General features: G+C 45.7%; 1 protein-coding gene across 1 annotated transcript in view; it reads left to right on the forward strand.

The window, feature by feature from the left end:
- TBC1D22A (TBC1 domain family member 22A) overlaps positions 1-25,744 on the forward strand; it is a 2,197,648-nt gene that overhangs the window by 274,329 nt on the left and 1,897,575 nt on the right. The window contains exon 4 of the mRNA XM_086967294.1: positions 23,932-24,111. Coding sequence (XP_086823420.1) covers positions 23,932-24,111 — 180 coding nt within the window. The remainder of the gene's footprint in view (positions 1-23,931; positions 24,112-25,744) is intronic.

Raw genomic sequence — 25,744 nt, forward strand, 5'->3', positions numbered from 1 at the left:
AGGGGCAGTAAATGTTATCTCCTGGCTTAGGCGATGACCTCGGACCTGTGTGGACAGTCGGACACGGGGTAGGGGTCATCAAAGGAGTGGTATTCATGCTGCGTGGACAATTGAGCGCGGAGGGAAGGTTTATCAACAGAGGGGCATTCATGGGAGGAGAGGAGGTGCTGGTCAGGCGCTGGCGTAACTCCCAAGGACAGGGTCATGCAGAAGGGTTATGCTCATAAGGGGGAGGGAGGGGGAGCCAGGGTGCGCGGAGGATGCTTGCTGGGTCAGAGGGGCGCGCTGGCGACTGATTGTGGACAGGGAGACCATGATGCCTAAAATGGCGATCGTGCATGTTGTACGTGGGTGACAAGCTGGCGCAGATGATGTTCAGTTCGTCAACTAAAATTCCACACTATCAATTTGGAGGAGGCAGTGCCAAGAGTGTTCTCAAAGTAATCCACAATTGCAGTCCCCAGTGAGGTTCTAAATGGAGGACCTTCCAACAACACAGGTTAGAAGCACCAGGTAGGGATGTGAAGTGGATCCATAGCCCACTGCTGTGGAGGTTGTGATCTGAGTGGGTGCGACCCAAGTACTCCACCTCCATGATAGAGAGAAGTATTGACAAGGCACAGACCAATCTGTCAATGCAGACAAGTAAATTATGAGTCTCAGAATAGAAGGACTCCGGAACCACCACAGATCAATCAATCCCCAACGCTGAAGCAAATCTGTCAGCATTTGTGCATTAGAGGTTGCAGTCCTGCATGGCAGTGGGGGAAAGTAGCGATCAAGGGCGATATCCAGAAGGCTGTTAAAGTTACCTTCCAGATGTCACTGCGTGGTGCTCCATCTTGAGATTGTATGTGAGAGCACATGGATGAAGGTGGCCTACTTCAAGTTCTGAGCATATATAGAGCCCAGTAGGATGGAGCGGCTATCTAAGCAGCACAACACCAGTACATATCCATCCTTTGAGTCTTTGATCATATCTTCCACTACAAATGGCTTCCAGGCTTGACCCAGATAAGCACCCTCCTGACATAGGTGGATTAGTTTGGGGCAAACACCTTTCTGTACCAGAGAACAGCATTGCTCTTGCACACACAATTAAAGTGTAACTCTAAAATTTCAAGTATAGTACGATAAATATCTTTGTAACAAAATAAACAGATGCAGATCCTTGTGTTTTTTCTTTTAGGTAGGTTGTTTAATTAGTCCACAACCGTAGCGATGGTCCACAATCAGCCGACACGTGTTTCGTCGTGTTTAAGTTGAGTCAACACGACTCTTCAGGGCTCGTGGTACGACCCACAAATCGGTAGGTCGAAAATGGTAAGTAGTTGTGTTTCGGGTGGAAAGCTCAGTGTTTAGAAGTTGATAACATCTAAACAGGACTCATATTTCTTAGCTCTGAATCTAGAGCAAAGGAGAGGTTCATCTGTGTGTTTTCCAACCGCCAGGTATAGCGGATGTTCACACGAGTTATACTTAATACGTGTGCCTATTAAGCTGTACCGGGAGGGGATCCAACTCTTGGTGAAGTGCAGTAATTACGTTTTGGTTATTCTGTGGATTTTGAGCGAAGATATGGTATCCCTCCTCTTGTTTGTTCCCGGTCGCCGTGTTTCGAAAGACGGCGACTGAGATTTGATTTACTTTCCCGTAGCACTACCCCATTCCAACATGGCCACCACCCAGCCCCCTCCTCTCCTAGTCCCTTCACCATGTTTATCCCCCCACCACGTGATTCACCACATGACTCCGTTTAACTCCACTAGTGGAGACTCCCTCCCGAACCCCGCGGAATCTCCGCTTGGGATCCCTGCCGCTTCGCAGCCACAAACCTATTCACGATGCCCTTCAATCTATAAGTAAGTTGGGGCCCCGACGAGTATTAGCTTACTGTTTCGCCATTCGGTTTGAAACAAATAGCAATAACCTTCTTTTCCCACGTCTTTCATAGGTTTTCACCAATCAAACCTACTACTCACATGTAAGTGTTCTCTGATATTCGTTTGCACTTCCCCCCCCCCCCCCCTCCACTTCACCTTCCTCGCCGCTTTCATCACTACCCCCACGGTGCACAAGGCACACTCTTTCACCCGCAATAAGATCACCATTTAAGCATGTGTATTCATGGATTGTCAGAACATTGTTATAACATTTAAGCATACATGTATGTTTTACTTTGGGTTAGTTCCATGTTTTAAAAGTGTTTACCATTACATTTTCAGCGCTCCTTGAAAAAGGGCTTGTCCTGCCCGAAATGCATTGGAGCATTTGCTTTATGTGCAGCCTAACAGCTTTGAATTATTTCACCATATGCATTAATATGGATAAGATGAAGTTATAAAATGCAACCAAATGAACTTTGAGAAACTTGAACAAAAATTAAAAGCAATTTATTCTTGAAACCCAAAGGAGTCTGTCGTATTTATGACGAACCCAACGGTGTGCCCAAAAACAAGAATGCGTTTACATACCCCGTAACGCACTCAACCAGCCACATTTCTTGCAGTAACGCAATATGTTTCGAGAGATGTTTCAGGTAGGAGTAGACTTAGTAAGGGCGCAGTGGTGTATGCATACCCCTCACATGCTAGGTAGGTATATTAAAATGGACCATTTGTGACTAGGTGTGTCGTCCATTGACTGGGGGTGGTGTGGGTGGTAGTTGGTGTCAGTATATAATCGGCATATGAGGGACCAGCAGTGGAGGTCCGGGCCAAGAAGACTCACGGGTAAGGAATATCAATAGAGCAGAGATACAGCATGCTTCTACTGAAACAGTGAAACATCCCAAACTCTACTGGGGTTGACCAGTTGTGAAACTGATGTGGGAAAAGGTAGGCAGCCAATGAAGAGGTACTCTGCACAATTAAGGAGGTACATGCAGGAGCCCGTGTTTGTGACAGCCTCTGTGGTTGCCCTGTACTAAGGTGGACTCAAGTATAATAACGGTTCCCAACCAGAGGCTTGATAACCAATCCACCCCATCAACCCCGTGCCCCCACAGTGGAAGGGGAACACTGCCACCGGTGCCACGCCCTTTGTGAGAGAAAGAGAACAGATGAATCACACATTACATGTGAGGGTACACCAACACGCATTACAGTAGACATAACAACGTCAGTCAGCTACAGCCAGGTAATATATGCTTCAGATGATGTCGTCAGACGTCTGCAGTGTGTCTTTGGGTAACGTTGATGAGTCTGCTCTCGAGGCCCATGCAGTGGAAGAACCATCCTCACTTATTGATTCGTCTTGCTCCGAGACCCTTCCAGTTTCCCTCAAAGCTGCAGCTTGTTGTGTGGCCTGACGTCCCTCCCTTATAACTTGTTCCAAATCAGGTGTATGATGCAATTGAGGAGAGCATCTACCATGCTGGCGCACAACCACTCGGCCATGAGCCCCAGCAAGCGTCACTCGAGCAGCTGTGGAGTGACCCGCAGCATCCAACCAGTCCCACACATCTTCAGGGGAGTTGAAGAGTATTTTTCCTTCTTGCCACCACTCTCAGTCATGCCAGGAAGAGAAGGGCAATATCAAGTTCACAGAGTCGGCGTTTGACCGCGAGAAAGGGTTGCATTGTGCACCATTATGGTGTAGTTTGGAAAAACATTTTCCTCGCATTGCCCACTGAGATCTCCGGTAGTTTCTGAATCTCAATCAAAATTGCGTCTCTGTCTCTGTTGTGCAGTAGGCAGAAAAGGAGGGGTCTGGGGCTGGAGCCAGGGGCGGTCTGCACACTGGAACTCAGTGAGCGCGCTCCACCGAGAAGAACTGTGAACAAGCATCACGAGGTAGGAGCTCACGCAGCCAGCGCTCCATGTATGTGATGGCATCTACTCCCTCTGCTCCATCTGGTAAGCCCACCACACATATATTATTAAAGCGTGAGCAGCCTTCTGCAACTTCCATGTGCCATTTGAGGACTTCCACGGGTTCTGCCATCAGGTACATTGAAGAATATAGTTTTCAGGTCCTTGGCTGTAGTTCCTCAATGGTCTGCTCGACAGTATGTACCTTATCTACAAGTGTAAGGTGATCAGCATGTGAGAGTGTCAGGTTCGTTGTTACTACATCAATCATACTCTCTAAAGAGACTCACATTGTTTCCAGCATAGAACAAAGTTGTCCACATCTGCTATAACAGCATCCAATTTATCAATGATTGATAGTGGGAGAGCAGACTCACCTGCGGATCCCGTGTCATTCAGCATCCTGTCATGTTCAAGGGAGGACTTTGTGGACATACCCTGTGTGCCCGTGGGCGTACGCCCTATCGTGATAATATAGGTTAGTTTGGCGCAGCTTTGTGTTTTCGCCCATGGCCCGCTTGCCAACACCAAATGAGGAGAAGGGTATGGCAGCACAAGCAGCCCCAGGGATCCAGGTCTGGAATGGCAGACTTAACATGTGGGAACTGGATCAAGGGTATATCATGCCAGATGATGTATACACTGTGATGATCAGTTCGGGAGGTGTACTGCGCAGTCCCACACCAGCAGTAGTCAGCACGCACAGTGAGAGCGCCAGCTTGCTTGCGCCAATTGGGATCCCGAGGCCGTGCAGCACAAGCAGCATGGTTACAGGTAGTAGAGCAGGTCAGGTGAACAAAGTCAGTCCTGGCTACAATGGAGAGCAACAAAAAAGGCCCACTGAGTAAGTGTCTTTGGCTGGACAAGAGGGCGACCCCAGTAGTTGCCAAGAGTAGTTGGTGGTGGAGCACACCGTGGACAGGCAGGCTCTGAAACCACAAGGTCACCACATAGCAAGCACATGTAGAGACCCTGGGGGAACAGACACGCTACCCCCATGCAATCAGCAATACCCAGTCTGTTCCTCCCCCAGAGCAGCTCCTCCAAGCTCCATGGCAAATGAGCCTAGCCGCTGCAGCCAATCCAGCTGCGCCATATCTCAATAACTTGCAGTTGCTGTCAGGGATGGATAGTGGCAGGGAGTCAGCTGGCGACTTTGCCCACGGTATCACAGAATCCTGCAGGTGTGAGCAGTTAAGAGGACCACAGGGACTGTGTGATGCATCCACGCCATAGCTCGACTTCGGCAGCGCCTTACGCATGTGACCTCGCCTCGGCAATTCTAGGCAGCGTGCCCAATGGGAGGCCCTCCGGTCCCGTGCATATTGTATTGCACAGCATGTTGTACCACGCTCTGGTCAGTCCAACGCATCAGGAGGGGGAACCCAGTCCCAAGTCACCATAGCTCCTGCACTTCAATGATCGAACTAGGGGCTCACTGTCTCTTGTACCGCAAATCCCCATCGTCAGCCAGTCCCTATTGCGTGGTGGTTGCTGGCACTCCTTCAAGTTGCATTGAGCACGAGCCACTGCTTCGAGTCCACACCTTTCCCTACAGTGATTTTGCACAGCATGAAGGCAGGACAAATGGGAAGCATTGGGGGAAGACTTGCTCCTGTGGATGGTGGGCTCCTTACAAAGGAAATTGTGGGTTATCAGGGTAGAATCGGAGCACATCCGCCATGATAGCTGCGTTAGCCATGCCCTGCTTTAGTTTCCCCTTCATTCTAAGAAGGGTGTAAAGAAGTATAAAAAAAACTGAAGATCTGAAACTTCTAAGCCCTATATGCTTATTGAGCTTCATCCCTCTCCCCTTCTGATAGACATCTAATAGAATGTCACTAATGAAAAGTGTGCTCTGACAAAGGGCTTGTAGTCTATTTTGTCAAATTTCTGACTAGAGATCTTTGCCACTGGTCAATGGCCAGCTCTGCAAATGTATTTGCCATTTTTCTTTAACAACTGTACTCAACGGGAAATATCCCAGGAGATCCATTTGAAGTCAGGGGATCTTTAAGAAAAGTAGAGCCTTAGTGCTTGAAAGGGCTGCCACAGAATAGCCTAGAAAGAGCGTGCTTCACTTTCATCCTGAAGAGTAAGGAAAGCGTGGACTTTGAAAGAGGTTATGAAGCAGAGACGGGAAATCCCTTACACCTTCTTGGGCAGTTGAAGAAGGGGAAGATGGATCTCGGTGATATGTGAGAAGTACTGAATCACAGTAGTTACAATGAGACAAAGAGTTTATGCAGGCATTTTGATCTTTTAATAGTATCCAGCCAATCATAGCTGGGGTGGCCAAGTAAAGCACAGCTCCCATCACTGACAACTCATAGTACTTCTTGATTGTGAGAAGAAAATAATTCTGTTGAAGAATTCCTATATTCCCCGGCAAAGTTAGAAAAATAAGCGCTGTACACATGTACAAAGTTTGAAGTTGCTGCAGCTTTACAGGCAACATCGCACCTGTTGCCTATGTTAGTCATGTAAAAGTGCAAAAGGGTGTAAATTGTTTTTAAGTGAGCTTTATTCCACTGGACCATTGTACTATAAGGAACAATGATCCTGACCCAAATAGTGTCAAAGATGTTTGCTTCGCAGGTGCACCGCTGAAGGTTGACAATCAAGGTATCAATGGGTGGCATGTGCTATATTTTAACCTCACATTGGATGTAAAAGACAATGCTGCGGCCTGTGTTAATTGACTTTTACATCACCAAAACAGTTTATGTACATTCATGGCAGCCTGACAGCATAGTCAAGCATAGCAGTGATTTTAACAAAATATGTTATACTTTTTAAGAAAAGGCACTTTTAGTAAGCATCAATTTATCAGTCTCTCATTGCTCTGAGGTCAGCAGCACCAATATCCCATATTCATAAAAAGTAAAGGATCCACTTAAAAAATATAGATTTTCTGCAATAAGTGCAAACTCCTCTCTCTTAATGTTGGCCAGGATATTGGATGCGCCACATTTGTCTTTAGACCTGGGCTTGTAGGCTCGTCAATGTAATAACAAAGTTGCCACATTACATTCCTCAGTAGAACATTCAATAACTTGAATTAGGTGCTGATATAGCAAGTTGTTTCGATGTGCACTCTGACCGAGATTATTCTTTGAGTGGCCAGACCACCCCTACAAGTAACAATCATGAGTCAAGTCTGGTGCCCTATAAAACAAGCATTTGCAATGCAATAGGTCTTGCAGCATTAAAGTTTGAGTTATTGGCATTGTAAATGACAATGCTTTGCATACATTTTTTTTTAAATTTGCAATTGGTATATAAACACTGTTTGTGAATAGCAGCGGGAGGCAGAGACAACTGCACACGAAAGAGGCTGAGCGGGTCAACACGAGGGAGGGGGCAGACTGGTGCACACAGAGGGACAGAGACAGGGGGTGTAGCGGAGCACACAGGAGGGCATAGGGAGGCACAGAGGTCACACGGCGGAGGGAGAGAGCAATGCACACAAGCAAGGCTGAGAGGTGCAACACGAGGGATGGGGCAGATTGGGGCAGACAGCTGATACCTGCATGGAGCACAAGCTGCGGAATGCAAATGTTGCTTTGAAAGGATGTGCACTTCAGCAGGCACTCGGTGTTTTAGCATCAAGTAATGGTGAAAAACAATTTAAATCTGTTCTTTCCCATGTTGTCCAAGTACCTCTCACTGTAAATAAGTGACTGAGGAAATGCACGAGTCTGTAACTGAAAGTGTTTTGTGAGTGCGATTACTATAACTTTGTATGTGCGTGAGTACAGATGTGTGTACACATAACATGTGCACAAACACCCTTCACGATTGCCCATCATAGGTGGCTCCACCCATTATATTTGTGGCCAGTGCATCTCTTTCCCTTGTCCCCAAGCCCCTAGAAATCACTTCTAGAGATACCACTGTGGCTGTAAACAGCTGCGCCTTTCATCCTTCAGAGGTCGATAAAACGAGTGCTCTGTCTTTTATGCGAGCGTAGCTCTGCAGCACCATTTGTAAAGCACCTAGGCACTTTGGAAAGAGTGTTTCGTGGTCCGTGGGAGTTTCAAGTATTAATAAAATGCCCGTGGGTATTGAAAAGTAGTATGGTGACCCGCACGTGCCGGTTCCTAGATTCCTTCCTGCTGGTCTTTATCTAAGCAGAACAGTGAGTTAATTCGCCTAGGAGCTTCGTACAATACAGGTCATGGGTCCTAATGTTGGCTGGGCTGTTACAGCCTTTCATCCTTCCACTGTCATGTGGTTGCCATTTCGTTACGGAACAGCCTAACTATTCTAGAAGTGTGCAACCACATTCTGGTTTGCAGTTTGCTCTCTACGAAGGGCCATTGACAGTATTACATCCCATGAGCTGGGAGCGGATTACGCCTCCGCCATCAGAGACGTACAAAGGAGCTGTCACATTCCGGACCCTAATGAGTCCCTCAGGAAGAAGAGGGGACGCAGTGAGAGCCCCCCGCGAGGAGATACAGTGCAGTGTTTTGTGAGTGCGATTACTATAACTTTGTATGTGCGTACACACACACACACGTGCACAAACACCCTTCACGATTGCCCATCATAGGTGGCTCCACCAATCAGATTTTTGGCCAGGTGCATCTCCTTTCCCTGTCCCCAAGCCCCTAGAAATCACTTCCAGAGATGCCACTGTGGCTGTAAACATCTGCGCTGTTTCAGGTCCAAACCCCACTGAGGTCTCCTCTGCATTTCATCCTTCGGAGGTCGATAAAATGAGTGCTCTGTCTTTTATGCGATCGTAGCTCTGCAGCACCATTTTTAAAGCGCCTAGGCACTTTGGAAAGAGTGTTTTGTGGCCCGTTGGAGTTTTGAGTATTAATTAACCAAATGTTCAGAAGCAAGATTAACGCCTTAGCCACTTAGGTAGACCCTGACTACGGAATTCCGTCTTCTGTTCCCCCGCCATTCCACCACAGGGTGTCACACCCCACCCCACCTCTGGATCGTGCCTGCAGCTCCAGGCTACTTCTACAGCCCCCGGTGGGGAGCCCGCCTCGCCACCCATCACCCCCAGAGGAGGAGCGCACCGGCTGAGGCCTCCAGTGCACACATGGCCTGTGAGGCAGGGGCCAGCTACGGATAGCAGCAGCACAGTTGGGCAGCGGGCAGGACCCCTCACCCCGCAGCCTGCTCACTCCCTCAGCAACAGAGCGAAGCCCACTCGTCGCTCCGGAGCCTCGGCTCGGTCTCCCTGGGTGACAGCAGTGCTTTTGCAGATTGCTCTTAGTGCGTGCTCCCTGCAGGATGACGGAGGCTGAGCTGCACAGGGAGAGGCAGCAAGCCATCACGGCGAGTGCCTTCTTTGGTACCGTGCAAGCTGGATGCTGGCTGTACGGGTGGGGCTGGGAATCTGGGGGTTGCCCCCTCTCGAGGGGGTGCAGGAGGTGGAAGAGCACCTGAGAAGTTTGCAGCAGCTCCTCTGCTTCTTGGCTGCTCCCGCTTATATTGGTGTGATCTTGGGCTGCTACTGGCCATTTCTTGCCCCACCTTGACCTATAGTGAGATCGTTTCTAGTAACATCAACGTGATAGGGAAGAATCGATTATGAAACTGATGGGGATGAGAGTGAGGAAAAAGGGTGGAGCATGGCGCTTCTGATCAGAACTTAGTAGCACAAAGGGGTCCTCTTCAGGTAAACAAAGCCCCCATCGCATTGATGAAGAGGATGAGTGTAACAGAGAACGAGGACAGCACCACCCATCAACAGGCTATTCTAAAGGCACGTCAACGCCCTTATCAAAACACTGATTGCTCAGACCAGCCAAGAATCTAGCAAGTTTAACACATTAACTTGTATGCAGTTGTATTTAACATGCGCACTTTTCGATCACTCTGGCTTGTTAAAAACGTGTGGATACATGAAATGCCGTAAAAACAGTATGAAAATATTAAACAAACAATTGCAATTCGATAATATACTGGGGTATTTGGATAGGCAGGGACTTTTAGGGAATAATAATGACAGGTAACGAGAGAAAGAAAACGTGAGTGATAGTGGAGACGGAGGCAGGCAGACGGAGCGAGAGGGGAAATAAATAGAAGTAGAGACAAACGGAACAAGCACTCAGGAGCCATAGCCCGGGCTTGTTGTTGAAGCACTGTGCGCCTCTCTGCAGACTCCCCCTGCATTCCAGAGATGCGCGCGACGCGATCCAGTCAGCCCTGCAATGCTGTGGAGACAAGACCTAGCCGCGCGCACAACGTTATCCTATGGGGAAACGCTGCGCGCGGCCAGGTCTTGTCTCACTTCGGTGTTCTTAGACTGCTGAGACGCCGACAATAGTTCTCTGGTGAGAACGCGCTTTCAGCGTGTTACTAGCCGAGACCTAAAAAGCTCTTGTTGCATTAGAATACCAGCTTCCTAACAGATGATGCCTGTGCTGATGCAGTCTCTGGTGTTGAAAATTGCAAAAAACACAGTTGATGGACAGAATGCAGAACAATGTCTTACAGTCACCCCAGTACAAAGATCTGGGCCTAAATCCATCGTTTTTTTGCACTCCACACCACCCTAGGTCAGACACTGGCTATATGCAAATCAGCCTTGACCCTGTGCCTCATGGGAACAGTCCAGCCCGAACTACCAAGCCATGTCTTTCCTAGACCGGAATCAAGCATCCAAGGACCGGTTTCTGTCTATCAGCCTTCTTCAGCCTGGATAGCTTGACTCCAGTGATGTGGAGAGCCAGGGACTCACTTCTGAGCATACCCAGCCCACTCGGGGTGAAAATTGGAAAAAACACAGTTGATGGACAGAATGCAGAACAATGTCTTACATTCACCCCAGTACAAAGATCTGGGCCTAAATCCATCGTTTTTTTGCACTACACACCACCCTAGGTAAGACGCTGGCTAAATGTAAATCAGCCTTGACCCTGTGCCTCATGGGAACAGTCCAGCCCGAACTACCAAGCCATGTCTTTCCTAGACCGGAATCAAGCATCCAAGGACCGGTTTCTGGCTATCAGCCTTCTTCAGCCTGGATAGCTTGACTCAGTGGTGTGGAGAGCCTGGGACTCACGTCTGAGCATACCCAACCCACTCGCTTGTTCCCGGTCCAGTGAAGACATGGCTTGGCAGTTCGGGCTGGACTGTTCCCATGTGGCACAGGGTCAGACTGATTTGCATATAGCCATGTCTGAACTGGGGTGGCAGAGTGGGCTGAAGAACGGTGATGGATTAAACCCAGATCTTTTGACTGGGTGTGAGTGTTTGATTGATGCAGATGCTCCGTCCATCACCACCCCCTTTTGTACCGCTTTTGGCCGCCATAAGTGTGGCAGGGTATGCTCAGACGTGAGTCCCTTGCTCACTTTGCCACTGGATTCAAGCAAGTCTGGCTGAAGACGGCTGAAAAGCCAGAAAACGGTCCTCTGAAGCTAGTTTCCGGTCCAGGGAAGACATGGCTTGGCAGTTCGGGCTGGACTGTTCCCATGAGGCACAGGGTCAGACTGATTTGCATATAGCCATGTCTGAACTGGGGTGGCAGAGTGGGCTAAAGAACGGTGATGGATCAAACCCAGATCTTTTGACTGGGTGTGAGTGTTTTATTGATTCAGATGCTCCGTCCATCACCACCCCCTTTTGTACCACTTTTGGCCGCCATAAGTGTGGCAGGGTATGCTCAGACGTGAGTCCCTTGCTCACTTTGCCACTGGATTCAAGCAAGCCGGGCTGAAGACGGCTGGAATGCCAGAAACCGGTCCTCGGAAGCTTGTTTCCGGTCCAGGGAAGACATGGCTTGGCAGTTCGGGCTGGACTGTTCCCATGAGGCACAGGGTCAGACTGATTTGCATATAGCCATGTCTGAACTGGGGTGGCAGAGTGGGCTAAAGAACGGTGATGGATTAAACCCAGATCTTTTGACTGGGTGTGAGTGTTTGATTGATTCAGATGCTCTGTCCATCACCACCCCCTTTTGTACCGCTTTTGGCCGCCATAAGTGTGGCAGGGTATGCTCAGACGTGAGTCCCTTGCTCACTTTGCCACTGGATTCAAGCAAGCCGGGCTGAAGACGGCTGGAATGCCAGAAACCGGTTCTCGGAAGCTTGTTTCCGGTCCAGGGAAGACATGGCTAGGCAATTCGGGCTGGACTGTTCCCATGAGGCACAGGGTCAGACTGATTAGCATATAGCCATGTCTGAACTGGGGTGGCAGAGTGGGCTAAAGAACGGTGATGGATCAAACCCAGATCTTTTGACTGGGTGTGAGTGTTTGATTGATTCAGATGCTCTGTCCATCACCACTCCTTTTGTACCGCTTTTGGCCGCCATAAGTGTGGCAGGGTATGCTCAGACGTGAGTCCCTTGCTCACTTTGCCACTGGATTCAAGCAAGCCGGGCTGAAGACGGCTGGAATGCCAGAAACCGGTCCTCGGAAGCTTGTTTCCGGTCCAGGGAAGACATAGCTATGCAGTTCGGACTGGACTGTTCCCATGAGGCACAGGGTCAGACTGATTTGCATATAGCCATGTTTGAACTGGGGTGGCGGAGTGGGCTAAAGATCGGTGATGGATTAAACCCAGATCTTTTGACTGGGTGTGAGTGTTTGATTGATTCAGATGCTCCGTCCATTACCACCCCCTTTTGTACCGAACATCAAGAATACTCAAATACCAAAATTCACATAAAGTACGATACTGCAAACTCATAATTTACAAACAGTATAAGTGAGACATATTTACAAAAACACCATATACATGAAAAATAAATGATGCCTCTATTCATTCAATGCATGGAGCACCAGTCCTGATAACATAGAAACAAACAAGGGGTCGTTCACTTCTTTTTTGCTGGCCTGCTTGTTTGACTGTGCTGGAAACTTTTTTGTTGCAAAGGTCAAATCTCAGGTCGACAATGTCTCGAATTAAAGTCCTGAGACTCCCTTCCTGAATCCTGTTCCAACACAGAGTCAACGCGTTTCGAACCCAGGCTTTATTTGGGGGTTCTCCTCAGGACATGGACTGGAAAGTGGCCTGTACTGTGGAACATACTAATAAACACATGATTGGTGTAAGAAGACTGATATATTTGTTGTCTCGATCTGACTCACACACCCTTAAACTTGAGCTGAATGTACCTGATAAAAAGTCTTGCTGGGGCTGGGTAGCTTCTTGTGGAGGCAAATGAGATTCTGCAAGTGTACAAAGGAACAAATGCCAAAAGTCGCTACAGTGTTGTGTTAAGTGACTCAGCTAACAAAAATGCATATACATGATTAATATTCCTACCTCGCGGTAGTGTTCGTGGTCTAATCTCGATCTGTCGTGATTAGACCAATCATTTGCAATGCAATAGTTCTCGCATTTACGCACGTTTGAGCTATTGGCATTGTATATGACAATGCATTTTATTCATATTTTGCTTTTTAAAACATAAATAAAAGGCATTTTCATTTATGATGCCAATTGCTAAAACTTGTGTAAATGAAAGACCTATTGCATTGCAAATGTTTATTTTGTTTTAGCCACAATATAAATAACATGACTGACACTACAAAAGACTCCTTCAAAGACCGCCTAGACAACAACGCACACAACAGCAAAGAGCTCTTCAACATTGTGAAGGAACTCTCCAAACCCAGCTCCAACACCAACGACATCCCACCTTCGCAAGACCTGTGCGACTCGCTGGCCACCTTCTTCCACTGCAAGATCGCCGACATCCACAACAGCTTCAATGTTACGACCACCCCGACTACCACTGAGACATTCGCCACCACGACCACCACCCGCACCAACCACCTGCTCTCCTGGACCTGCATCAATGACGAGGACACCAGCAAGATCATGAACACAATCCTCTCCGGATCGCCGTTAGACCCATGCCCACACCACACCTTCAACAAAGCCAGCACAGCCATCGCACCCCATCTCCGGAAGTAATCACTATCTCCTTCAAGACAGCAACCTTCCCGGAAGCTGGAAACACGCTGAGATCAACACCTTACTCAAGAAGCCCAAGGCGGACCCCACGGACCTCAAGAACTTCCGGCCCATCTTGCTGCTCCCGTTCCCGGCAAAGGTCATCGAGAAAACCGTCAACAAACAACTGAACCGGTACCTTGAGGAGAAGAGCATCCTGGACCCTTTCCAGTCCAGATTCCGCAGCAACCATAGCACCGAAACCGCCCTCATCGCCGCCACCGACGACATCAGGACCCTGCTAGACAACGGAGAAAGAGCGGCCCTCATCCTCCTGGACCTGTCAGCCACCTTCGACACGGTCTGCCACCGCACACTACAAACACGCCTACACGACGCCGGGATCCAAAAGAAGGCTCTGGACTGGACCACCTCCTTCCTTTCCGGCAGAACACAGAACATCCGCCTCCCCCCTTCCGCTCTAATGCCACCGAGATCATCTGCGGTGTACCCCAGGGCTCATCCCTTAGCCCAACGCTGTTCAACATCTACATGGCCCCCCTCGTCCACGTTGCCCGACAGCATGACCTCAACATCATCTCCTACGCCGATGACACCCATCTTATCCTCTCCCTCACCAAAGACCCCCACACCTCCAAAACCAACCTCCACGAAGGAATGAAGGCCGTCGCCGAAGGATGAGGAACAGCCGACTGAAGCTGAACTCGGACAAGATGGAGGTCCTCAGCCTAGGCTCTCCCCCTTCAGCTTAGGACGACTCCTGGTGGCCGACAACACTAGGAACAGTCCCGACACCCACCGTCCATGCACGCAACCTTGGGGTCATCCTCGACTCCACCCTCTTCATGACTAAGCAGGTCAACTCCGTCTCCTCATCCTGCTTCAACACCCTCCGTATGCTCTGCCGGATCTTCAAGTGGATCCCCACCGAAAGTAGAAGAACAGTCACCCAGGCCCTCGTCACCAGCAGGTTGGACTACGGAAACGCACTCTACGCAGGAACATAGGCCAAGCTCATGAGACGACTGCAACACATCCAGAACGCCTCAGCACGTCTGATCCTTGACACCCCCACCGCAGCCACATCACAACCCACCTGTGAGACCTGCACTGGTTCCCCGTCAACAAGAGGATGCGCTTCAAGCTCCTCATCAACGCACACAAAGCTCTCCACAACACCGGCCCAGCATACCTCAACAGACGACTCAGCTTCTACACCCCCACCCACCAGCTCTGCTCCGCCGGCCTTGCCCTCGCCACAGTCCCCCACATCTGAAGAACGACCACCGGTGGCAGATCCTTCTCCCACATCGCCGCCAAGACCTGGAAAACCCTCCCCACCAACCTACGGCAGACCCAAGACCTACTGGCCTTCCGAAGACTCCTCAAGACCTGGCTCTTCGATCAGTAGCAGCCCCCCCTACCCCCCAGCACCTTGAGACCCTCATGGGTATGTAGTGCGCTTTATAAGTGTCCTGATTGATTGATTGATTGATATTTATGGCAGTTTATAGCAGCAAACAAAATAATTCCAGGCGCTAAAGCGTGTTTGTATTCCCTGAATTTATTTGTTGTAGGTGGAATTTTAATTTGTTTTATAGCCAGTGTCTCTGGAATTATGCGGCAGGTGAGGATCAAATTATTTAGCACAGTTGACAACATGTGGCAGGAAAAGGCAAATCATATGGCATAATTGGTCATGTTTTGTGATAGCATTACTCAATGATGCTTATCATTTTGACAGATGTTAACACTTTCGGGGCAAGAGTTTAATATTATTAGTGCCAGTATAAAACACAAGTATATCAATAAGAATGACCACTGGAATTATGCAATTAAGTGGCTACTTTCACATAACTATGGACATTCCACATTTGCCACATAATACATCATCTGTTGCATAATCTGCAGAATTTAACAGAATAAAATGTGTTTGTTGATAAAAACGAATCCAAAGTTATTGAAAATGTGGAGACGTGGCTTAGCTTGCAGTGGAGGGCCGTTTGCAAAAGTTAACTGGTCACCTTTTTGATTGCTTTTTTTGTATTTGTATGTTAAAGTGGCACTAATAGGGTGAAGTCCTTGCAGTATTACCATGAGTAAATATTCCAATATAATGGAGAAGTAAAATAAAAAATACGCCACACCACATAATTTTTCTTTACTTGCCACATAATTTAGTGAACTCTGTCGTATAATTTGGTGCTCCCCTGCCACATAATTCCATTGTCTTTGGCAATAAGCAACACAAAGGTGACCAGTCAACCTTTGCAAAAGGCTTATCGCTGTGCTGCAACATGCATTGCTGAATTTTTAGTAACTTTTGATCCGTTTGAGCTACAAACTCTTTTTTGTTAAAACCTGCAGTTTATGCGGCAGATGATGGATCATGTAGTCGATGCAGCAAATAAGTAGGGACGCTGAAAACCCCACGGACTCAAAACCACATAATTGGCCCTGGTTGTCTTAGACGAATATTGTAATGTAGCTTAAAGCTAGTAGTGCTGCCGGCAGCCATACACAGGATAAGGTAACAACACAGCCAGCAGACTTCCCCACGTGAGGGTGGGGCAGCTGCAGAGAGACAACAGCGGATCATTATTGAAGCCACACTCCCATGTCATATAACACAGTTTGAACGGTTCCCCCTTTAAAGTCAATGGTGGTGGACACTTTTGTTAAGGGAGGGCCATACCTATTGGACGGCACATTGCCCCTCTTAAAACTTTAGGAAACACTGGGGCAGTGAGAGCATGACCGCATGGGTGGGACCCCAGGTTGGGTGCTACCTTAACGCCACTTTGGACAGCTGCCAAGGATGCCACCACGCATGACTACAAGATGGGTCACAGTGCAACATCTGGCCTCAAAAAGACTGCGTTAATCAGCTAAAACGGAGCACCTGGTTCCCAAAATATACGTTTTGACCGAGTTTCGGAAAACTCTTGCCATGGCGGTAGCCAATCCAAGCGAGGCATGCCACGTTCATCCCAGTGAGGTGATGATGTGTTGTGGCACACAGTACAGATCTCACCTGGTAGTAGGCAGATAAGTCTGACTGTAGGTGCGAGCTGTAAAAAAACTGTAAATTAAAAGTAAATAAATACATAAAACAGTGCCCACTTAGAATGACGTACTGTTTAGGGACGCCAAGGGTTTCGCTATCAGATTCAGATGGACCACCAACTCGTTGTAGTTTCTAGAGGGCATCTCCCGAGCAGCCTCCTCCAGGTTCCACCTTTACCTTCACGATGGCACAAACAAGGGATTGCAGAGAGCAAGGAACAACAACAACAGATAGCAGCAATCACTATTGATCAGAATTGCATGTTTACATACCGGAAGAACAACTCAAGCTCGCTTCCGGGTCGTGACCACCCACAGACCAGCTATACAGAAAAACACGCTCTATATTATTTAGAAATAATGCCAAAACTAAGACAACCTACTCAGCGACAAAACTGAGTTGCAGAATACAACAAACAAATTGTATACCTAACAAGGGGGGAGATTAGCATTGAAGTCTCGGAGGTGCACACAGCAGCGAGCATGAGCCGCGCTCGTGAAAACTCCTCGAACTAAAAGAAGCAGCAACAGGCGGAAAACAACGCTCTCGTAGAAAGCTACAATTTAAAAAATGCTTGTAAAAACTCCTTGAAATAAAAAAAGCAGCAACAGGCGGAAAACAATACGTGGGTAGAAAGCCACAATTTAAAAAAGTAGTCCCAAAAAAGCGGACGAAAACTGTAGTTAGGCGGTGCTGCTTCTGGAATAAACGGAAGTGACACATCGGATCGACAGCTAATGATAAATCCGCTAACAAAAGCAATGCCGGAGTTTACTAATGGCAAGCGGCAGGAGCGATTACCAGGCAATAGGCGGAGTTTCACCCCTGATACAGATTACTTGATATCTTGGAGAGACAGCTCATACGTGCTGCCTAGGCGAGACCTAAAAACAATAAGTATAGAAATACAATAAACTTTGGAAAAGTAAAAAGCAGAAGAACAATGAATTGCAAAAGGTTACTTGTATGCTCTCTAGAACATGACCTCTAACTAAGATCTAATAGGCCTCCAACAGTTAATGTCACCGAGTCTAAGAGACAGCTGATTGCTCTACTTGTCAAAGAACAACATAGTGATTCTGCGTGCATAAGGAAACAAGCCTTAGAACACACTGGTGCTTCCTGATTATAATAACAAGGAATATTACCATAGATCCTCAAGAGGACAAAAGGATAAGAGCAAGAGGAACAGAGCTAAAAAAAAATCTGGACTGAACTTGAAAAAACAGTGAATAGAATGATTCACAAAATGCACAAAGATCAACTACACCAATCCCCTCTAATTAACTGGAAAACTAAGAAAAAGTCTAAGAAAACTAGGAAAAGCAACTGGAGAAAATATTGCCAGTGTGCAGCAAGTAGCAGAGGAAAACGTTATAATGAAGATTATTGTGCAAGGACCTTTACATGGGGGCTTCCACATTCCACCACCTCACACGTTGTCCAGTAGAGATTTGTGGTAGTGGCCATTATTTCCATGACATTTCTTATCATGCCTTCCACTGCTACGTTTGTTGCCTTGATGCACTCTGCACACCTTGAGAAGATATCTGCATAACAGGCTTTCTCAGAAAGCACATAATTACCGTTATGGACAAAAGCAACTCAGGACAAGCGTATTTTAGTTGACACAAAATGAATTGTATGTTTTATTGGACACAGTAGTCTCTAAGACCAGTCAGCAGGTCAGACGGAGACAGCAAGAGACAACTGGGCCTAAGACCAGTCAGCAGGTCAGACGGAGACAGCAAGAGACAACTGGGCCTTCACCCGTCTAGGCAGCATTGCACAATATAATGCACATTAGAAAAACGTACCCCACACTACAGGCACCTCAGTGATCTGCAGACCTTCCTCACTCTATTGCTCAAATCCAATTTTCATTTGGTAAATGTTCACATTACCTCAATGAGGAGTCAAGGAAGCCATGAAGTTACTCCTTGCTTAGCTCCTGGAAGAATCAACAACAGACTTGCACAGTAGAGACTGAACGGGAAACGCAACCATGACAACGAGGTATGGTTACATTGTGGTTTCGACAACGCAAGTCGTTACATCGACTTGCACTGGAGGGCGCTCTAGACTAAGGAACAGTGCGAATTACTATTTCAACACCTTCCCTCCTGTACATAGACTGGAATTGGAATAGTACTTCACACTATTCCTAAGTCCAGCGCCCTCCAGCACAAGTCAATGTAACGACTTGCGTTGTCTAGACCACGAGGTAACATACCGCGTTGTGATTGTATGCGTTGTATCATCATACATTCAGACTGAACAAAGGTGAAATGGTGAAGCAAAATAATGGTCACACAAACACAGGCTTGCTTTTCTAGGTCAGCACTCCTGTATCCACCTCTCCGATCTCCCAGTTGATTAAGGGCAAAAATCTGCTGAGCAAGATTTTTACCCCATACGCCAGGCACTGCAGATATTTCTTGGGTTTAATATCTTCTTCACAAGACATCACAACGTCTGTGTACCATTTATGTTGTGCTGAAGGAATTATTTGTCCTTATCAAAGTCCTCAAAGTCCAGCCAGTATCACTGGTACTGCCCCCAACCAATGTGTCTATTGTTCAAAAGGAAATAATTGTTGTATGTGGAGTGCAGGGACTTGTCCTTGCCAACTTGCAGTCACATGCTCTTAGTGTTGTTAGAATTGCTTATTCGATATTATAAATGCAATTTCAGTTTGTCACTAATTTATTGAATTGCTGCTGTATAGTGAGACAGTAAGCGGAATATTCATTGTTTCAAGAGTGTTTGAAGGTTTAAGGTGTCGGCTTGGCCGTTAATGAAATGGCTGATCTCTGAAGAAGCTCTTGAATCTGATCACCTACAAGATCCTTTGAAAGGCACAATTTCATGATTTCCTCTGGTTACTCTGGAGGAAGTGAGTACTGGGAGCTGGAAGGGGGCTTCACGTGTATGGTGCTAATCCAAGAGTCAAAAGAGTCAAGATCCCTACTGGTGAATTGAAGCTCATGCTCTGTTCAGATTAGCTTAACTCAGTGGTCTTCAAAAAAATGTATGCCGCACCCCCCGTGAATAAAGAAAATTAATCAAACCCCCTTCAGAATTTTTCACAATTATTCCATTAAATTGGCAATGTTTAAATGTGTCTCGATTTATTTAAACACAAGACTTATTTAATTGTTGCAGTTAAATTCTCTTACTGTTTCAAAAATGCAACTAAATAGATGATTGCCAAACATACTATTCTGGTCAGACAGGCCTTACTAACATGTAAAAGTATCCATAGGGTGATTATTAGAAATTTGGGTGGAAGTGAAGAAGAATATTTGGAGTCCCTTCTCTTTTGACACCTTCTCCCAGGCAGAGGCTTACTGCTGCTATTTCTTTTCCCTGCTTAAAACAAAGCTCTGCTGTCAGCATAATGTTTCTTTAGGCCAGATGCTGGCGCCACCCCTGCAATCATTTGAGGCCCCCCAGTTTGAAGACCTCACCCTTAGCTTCTCCTAAGGCATCCTTAGCAGAGCTAATGTTCACGATCAAATGATTCTCTATATTCTCCAGATACACCATGAACTGGTCTAATAGTGAGTCTGTGCCCATGACTCGCACCTCTACAGCAGGTTCACTGAGTGGTCTCCCCTTTAAATGGATCTCTTGCAATGTCTCTTGCCAATTTAATCTAATAATTGTGAAAAATTCTGAAGGGGGTTCGATTAATTTTCTTTATTCACGGGGGGTGCGGCATACATTTTCTTGAAGACCACTGAGTTAAGCTAATCTTAACAGAGCTTGAGCTTCAATTCACCAGTAGGGATCTTGACTCTTTTGACTCTTGGATTAGCACCATACACGTGAAGGCTCCCTTCCAGCTCCCAGTACTCACTTCCTCCAGAGTAACCAGAGGAAATCATGAAATTGTGCCTTTCAAATGATCTTGTAGGTGATCAGGTTCAAGAGCTTCTTCAGAGATCAGCTATTTCATTAACGGCGAAGCCGACACCTTAAACCTTCAAACACTCCACTTGAAACAATGACTATTCTGCTTACTGTTTCACTATACAGCAGCAATTCAATGAATAACAATAAATTAGTGACAAACTGTAATTGCATTTATAATATTGAATAAGAAATTCTAACAACACTAAGAGCATGTGACTGCAAGTTGACAAGGACAAGTCCCTGCACTCCACATACAACACTTACTTCCTTTTGAACAATTTACACATTGGTTGGGGGCAGCACCTGTGGTACTGGCTGGATTTTGAGGACTTTGATAAGGACAAATAATTCCTTCAGCACAACATAAATTCTTATCAGCAGCCGTATAACCCATATGCGGCAAGGTAATATAACACTTCTGATTGCTCCAAGACTTTGACAGACGGAAGCACTTGTGAATTGCAGAATTCAAACCATCAAGATGATAGTGGCACTCATATTTAATTATGTTTTTGACATGTTGTCACTGATTATTTCCCACACAACACTGCACCACATGGATAGCCTGATTAAAGTGTATGTTTGAGGAGAGGATAGACCTAGGCTGTCACTGGCTAAACTGTATGCTAATGCATCTTCGGGAGACCTGCACTTCCAAATTGGAGAAGTATTGTGCAACACATCAACTTATGCAACTAACACACCATTTCCAGGACAAAATGAACTTGTCCCACTGGGCCCCAATAGAAAGGCATTTACAGAAAAGAGCGCTTGGAACTCAAGTTCTTTATAGGAAAGCTGCGGGGTCCCTTGACTCCACAATTCCGATGCTCCTCAGTGAAATGCTGGGAAACATCCGTCACCTATTCAAGCAGAACAGTTCAATTGATATAGGGGCATGTATTTTGAGAAATACTAAACTGCAGATAAACAAAGTCCATTTCCACTGACCAGAATGATCTTTAAAAGACGGTTACACTTTTTCCTATGTCCTGTCAAATGGCAAGGTTAAGAATTTCCTGACTCTGAGATAAAAATTTGGATTAGAGAAAAATCAGATTTGGTGGTATGCTTAGCTGGCCACTTATTTTGATAACAAATGAAGGCACGTGATATCCGGATTAAAACTCTCCTCCACCCATGACTGTCTGACATGGTGGGGAAATTATAACAAACTGATCTCTGTTCTTTACAGCTTGATTATTGAGGATCTTTACTCGAAAGCGGCAAGATCTTTAATTCAACATAAATGCTCCACCATCACCCAAAAACACTACTCTGAAGTTGACAGGTTACAATTGTTGTCCTCCCATGATAGAGGACTAAGAGAAGTGAGGCTGAGATTTGGATACTTTAAGGTTCTTTACCAAAGGTACTGGACCCCTTTCAAATTCAAGAAAGCATTACTGTCTCCTCGCAAGTACTGCTGGCCCTGTGGACAACTTGGTGGGAACCTCAAGCATACCCTATGGTCCTGTCTACTCCTACAATCGTACTGAGAATTAATCTGGTGGATGCTTTAGTCACCTTATTGCATGTGACATCTAACTTGCCATTGAACCAGCCCTACTCCATGACACTGAAGAGGTAAAGGGCATAAACTCCCATAGCAAAAAGTGGCTGGACACATCTCTGGTACCGACTAAATAGAAGCGCCCTTTAACGGCAATACTCTTGGAGGGATCTGAGGCAATCATTTATGGGGTTGAATGAAAGAATAACATTTGCATTTTAATGGGAGCGACCAGCTCTCAAACTACAAGGAAACAGGATACCCTATTTTGGCGAGCCTTGCTTTATTTTTCACTTCGGACATACTCTACGTTGCTTTCTGGAGCTCTACATTGTCTTGGCCATTAAAAGCCATGATCTTTATGCCAAGTAGTCCTTAGGCTCTCCCGCAGCCTGCAACAAAGGTCAAGACCCAGGTGTCTGATTCGGCATGGGCAAACAGCACCATGAAAATCAAAAGAAAACAACATGCTGCCTAAAAAGAAAACAGAGAGGTACAACCCTCTCATTTAATATTATCTAACATAGAGCACCCCATCATGCTCTGCGAGAGCTTCCTTGCTCCTAATTATGTTCCAATGAGCAGCCAAGGAGGAGCAGGCCACAACTGACAAGTAATTCAAGTGTTGTGGGGACTTCAGGGAGTGGAGTAGAACCCCCCACCCCAAGTGCAAAGAATTAATGACCTGCTCGAGGGGTTTGCCTTGATGTTAAGCAGTCTCTGATTTGAAGCTTGTACTTTTAAGCCCTGAAGTGCGGGAACTCCTAGTAGTAGGTCCTATGGCTACATTATATGGCCTGTAGACAGAAAAGAAAGACTCTAGCACGTGGGATTATTGTTGCTGGCATTGAAATACTTTATTGACAGTTTTATCAATTAACCTTGCAATGTTTCATACTTATATTGAATACTTTTCCACACTATTAGTGTTTCTAATAATCCCAATAGTTTATATTGCCAAAGTATAACTTGTTAATAATGTGGTGGCCTCTTGACAAAGCCAGTCAGCATGCCTTTTTTTTAAATGACACCCCCTTGTATTGTGATGTTGCATCTGGTATATGTGGGTGGCGCTGTGATTAAGGGGTTCAGGACCCACCAGGGGTAAGATGTGACATGAGAGTATCACCAAAAGTATTTCCATCTATCTGATGTATATATTTGTAAATTAATGTCTAGTATTTAGTAGTGTGTGTGTAATAGGTTAACTTTTCCTTTTTATATTAATTTAAGTGTAGTTGCATGCCCGAGAATTGGGATTGCTAGACCACACCACCTTCCCTGAGTAAGCCTTGGAAAGCTCTTCTTCTCTAGCCTGAGAGAATCAACTGCTACAGTGGGGACTTGCTTCCCAGTAAAAAGGCAGTTGTGGACCAGTTACACCTTTGCGACTGAAAACCCAATTTCTTACACTTGCTAAATATATATCTCTAACTTTTTTCAGTGAGTCAGTAGCCAGTCTTATTTTTCTTCACCTCTACCGATAAGCCCTCGAGGTCCATTGTGCGGATTTTCAAAAGTGGCTTTGAAAAAGACATGCTTTATTTACAAAGAAACAAAGTTACGCTTGAGATCAGCAAGCAAGCAAGGCAACTGTCTCATGACTACCTTCTCATGAAGGGCAAATAAAATATGACGTCATTAACATTTTCAACTGTGGGTAGTGGCTAGAAGGATGGAAGGTAAAGTTTATGATGATTTCTAATGTCTTTCTCTTTGTCTGCAGATGGTGCAGAAGGGAATGCTTCATCACAGAGACGGCAGTCTGTTCCTTATCAGCCAACCATGGCCTTAGTCGCGGAAATTGCTGAAGACAATTCTTCTGTTCCTGCTGCCTTCCCCGAGAGAGAGGCATCTCGATTAGACAAATTCAGGCAGCTTATTGCTGGTCCCAGCACTGACCTGGGTAAGTCCTCTTATTAATCACTTGCTGCATTGTAAGGAATAAATCAAGGGCCAATCCCACGTGCAGGGCATCCGCCGTGAGCGCAGGAGGGCCGAATCTCTGGCAGATTTAGGTATAACTACAGACCATATAGATGAGTTAATTTTAGATTAAGTCTGTGTAAATCCATCGCTTGTGGTTTGTCCTGAAAACCTGCCCTGGATCCATCCACTGATGACCTATATTGGACGCCACTTCACTGGATGTGACATATTCTTAAGTATCGCACACTCTTAAAGGACAATTTAATTTTTCTTCAGATATGACCTGTGGCCTAATTTATAAAAGGTTGCTATTAGTCTCATCGTAAAAATATATGTTTTCAGAGACCCAAGCAGCTACTTTAAAAGCTATATTTCAGAATCTATTATCAGAGCTACTTAGAGGGTTGTGGCAAATCGCGACCTAGTTGGGCAAAACGGTTTACACTAAAATATATCGCAAAGAAAATGCTTAATTCCATCACTTAATGAGAATATAAAGGCATGGTATACACATGATATAACTATACTAATGATTCAACACACATAGGTATTGCTATAAAATGGATCCAAATAATTTAGAAAATACACGTAATTATTCAGTATATAGAAATAGCAATATTTATCAAATGCATTAAAACTGGTATTTACCAACAAGGCCTTTTATGGCAACTGAGGAACACGATTTTATTAATACTTTCCCCTCCGCATCGCTTAATAAAATAGTGTTGGTAAAGCATTGCATTTAGTAGAACACAGTCCTTAGATACACACGTCCTTCTAATAACAAGTGCACCTATTTTACCTTGTGTATGCCAGCTAAGAACCAAAACTCTCTCCTGAAACTCGGAATCTATTTTATACTGTTTTTACGTTTAAGAAAGACATCCATGTCTAACAGTGGTGCTTTAAAGTTCAGCATATGAAACCTTAAAAGAGAAGCATATTTTTAGTATTTGTATAACTCAGGTTTGAAAATCGTAAAGTCAAAAGTGCTGCTGCGTATAAGTATTATGTGGTATTCTTCAAGAGTCTGGATTTTCTTTCAGTATAACTGCATCACCGAGGAAATAACATTTGTTTACCCCTCTGAACAGGGGTAATGGAAGTAGGTGTGCCAGAAGTGCATGCAGAACCCCCCAAAATGAATTTCTAAGAAGTCATTAGGGGAATAAACAATAATGAGGACTATACATTTTCTTTTTTATCTTGTTGCCTTTGCTGTGCATTCAAACATTGTTCTCAAATATCAGGCCTACTATTTTGACAAATTGCTGCTTATTCTTTTAACTTAGAAATTATGGTTTACTATTCCTTTCTTTAACTTCAAAGCGATAGAAATGCATATTGTGATCCAAGTGTCTGTATTGCTGAGGTACAGGGAGCGTGAAAGGAAAGGCTGTGGGATTTCAAACGTTTTCTAACCACAACAAAATGTAAATAGTTTTAAATTAACTTTACAGATGTTTCACATTATTTCAGAAGCAAATAAAGTACAAATGAGGTATGCTATTTTTCTAGTTATGTGTGATTGAAACAAAGATTTGATAAGGATAGAAACAAATTGAGACACTTTACTTGCGTGCTGTACACATGATAAACATATACTGAAA

The sequence above is a fragment of the Lissotriton vulgaris genome, chromosome 1_1 (assembly GCF_964263255.1).
Source record: "Lissotriton vulgaris chromosome 1_1, aLisVul1.2, whole genome shotgun sequence".
Lineage (NCBI taxonomy): Eukaryota > Metazoa > Chordata > Amphibia > Caudata > Salamandridae > Lissotriton > Lissotriton vulgaris.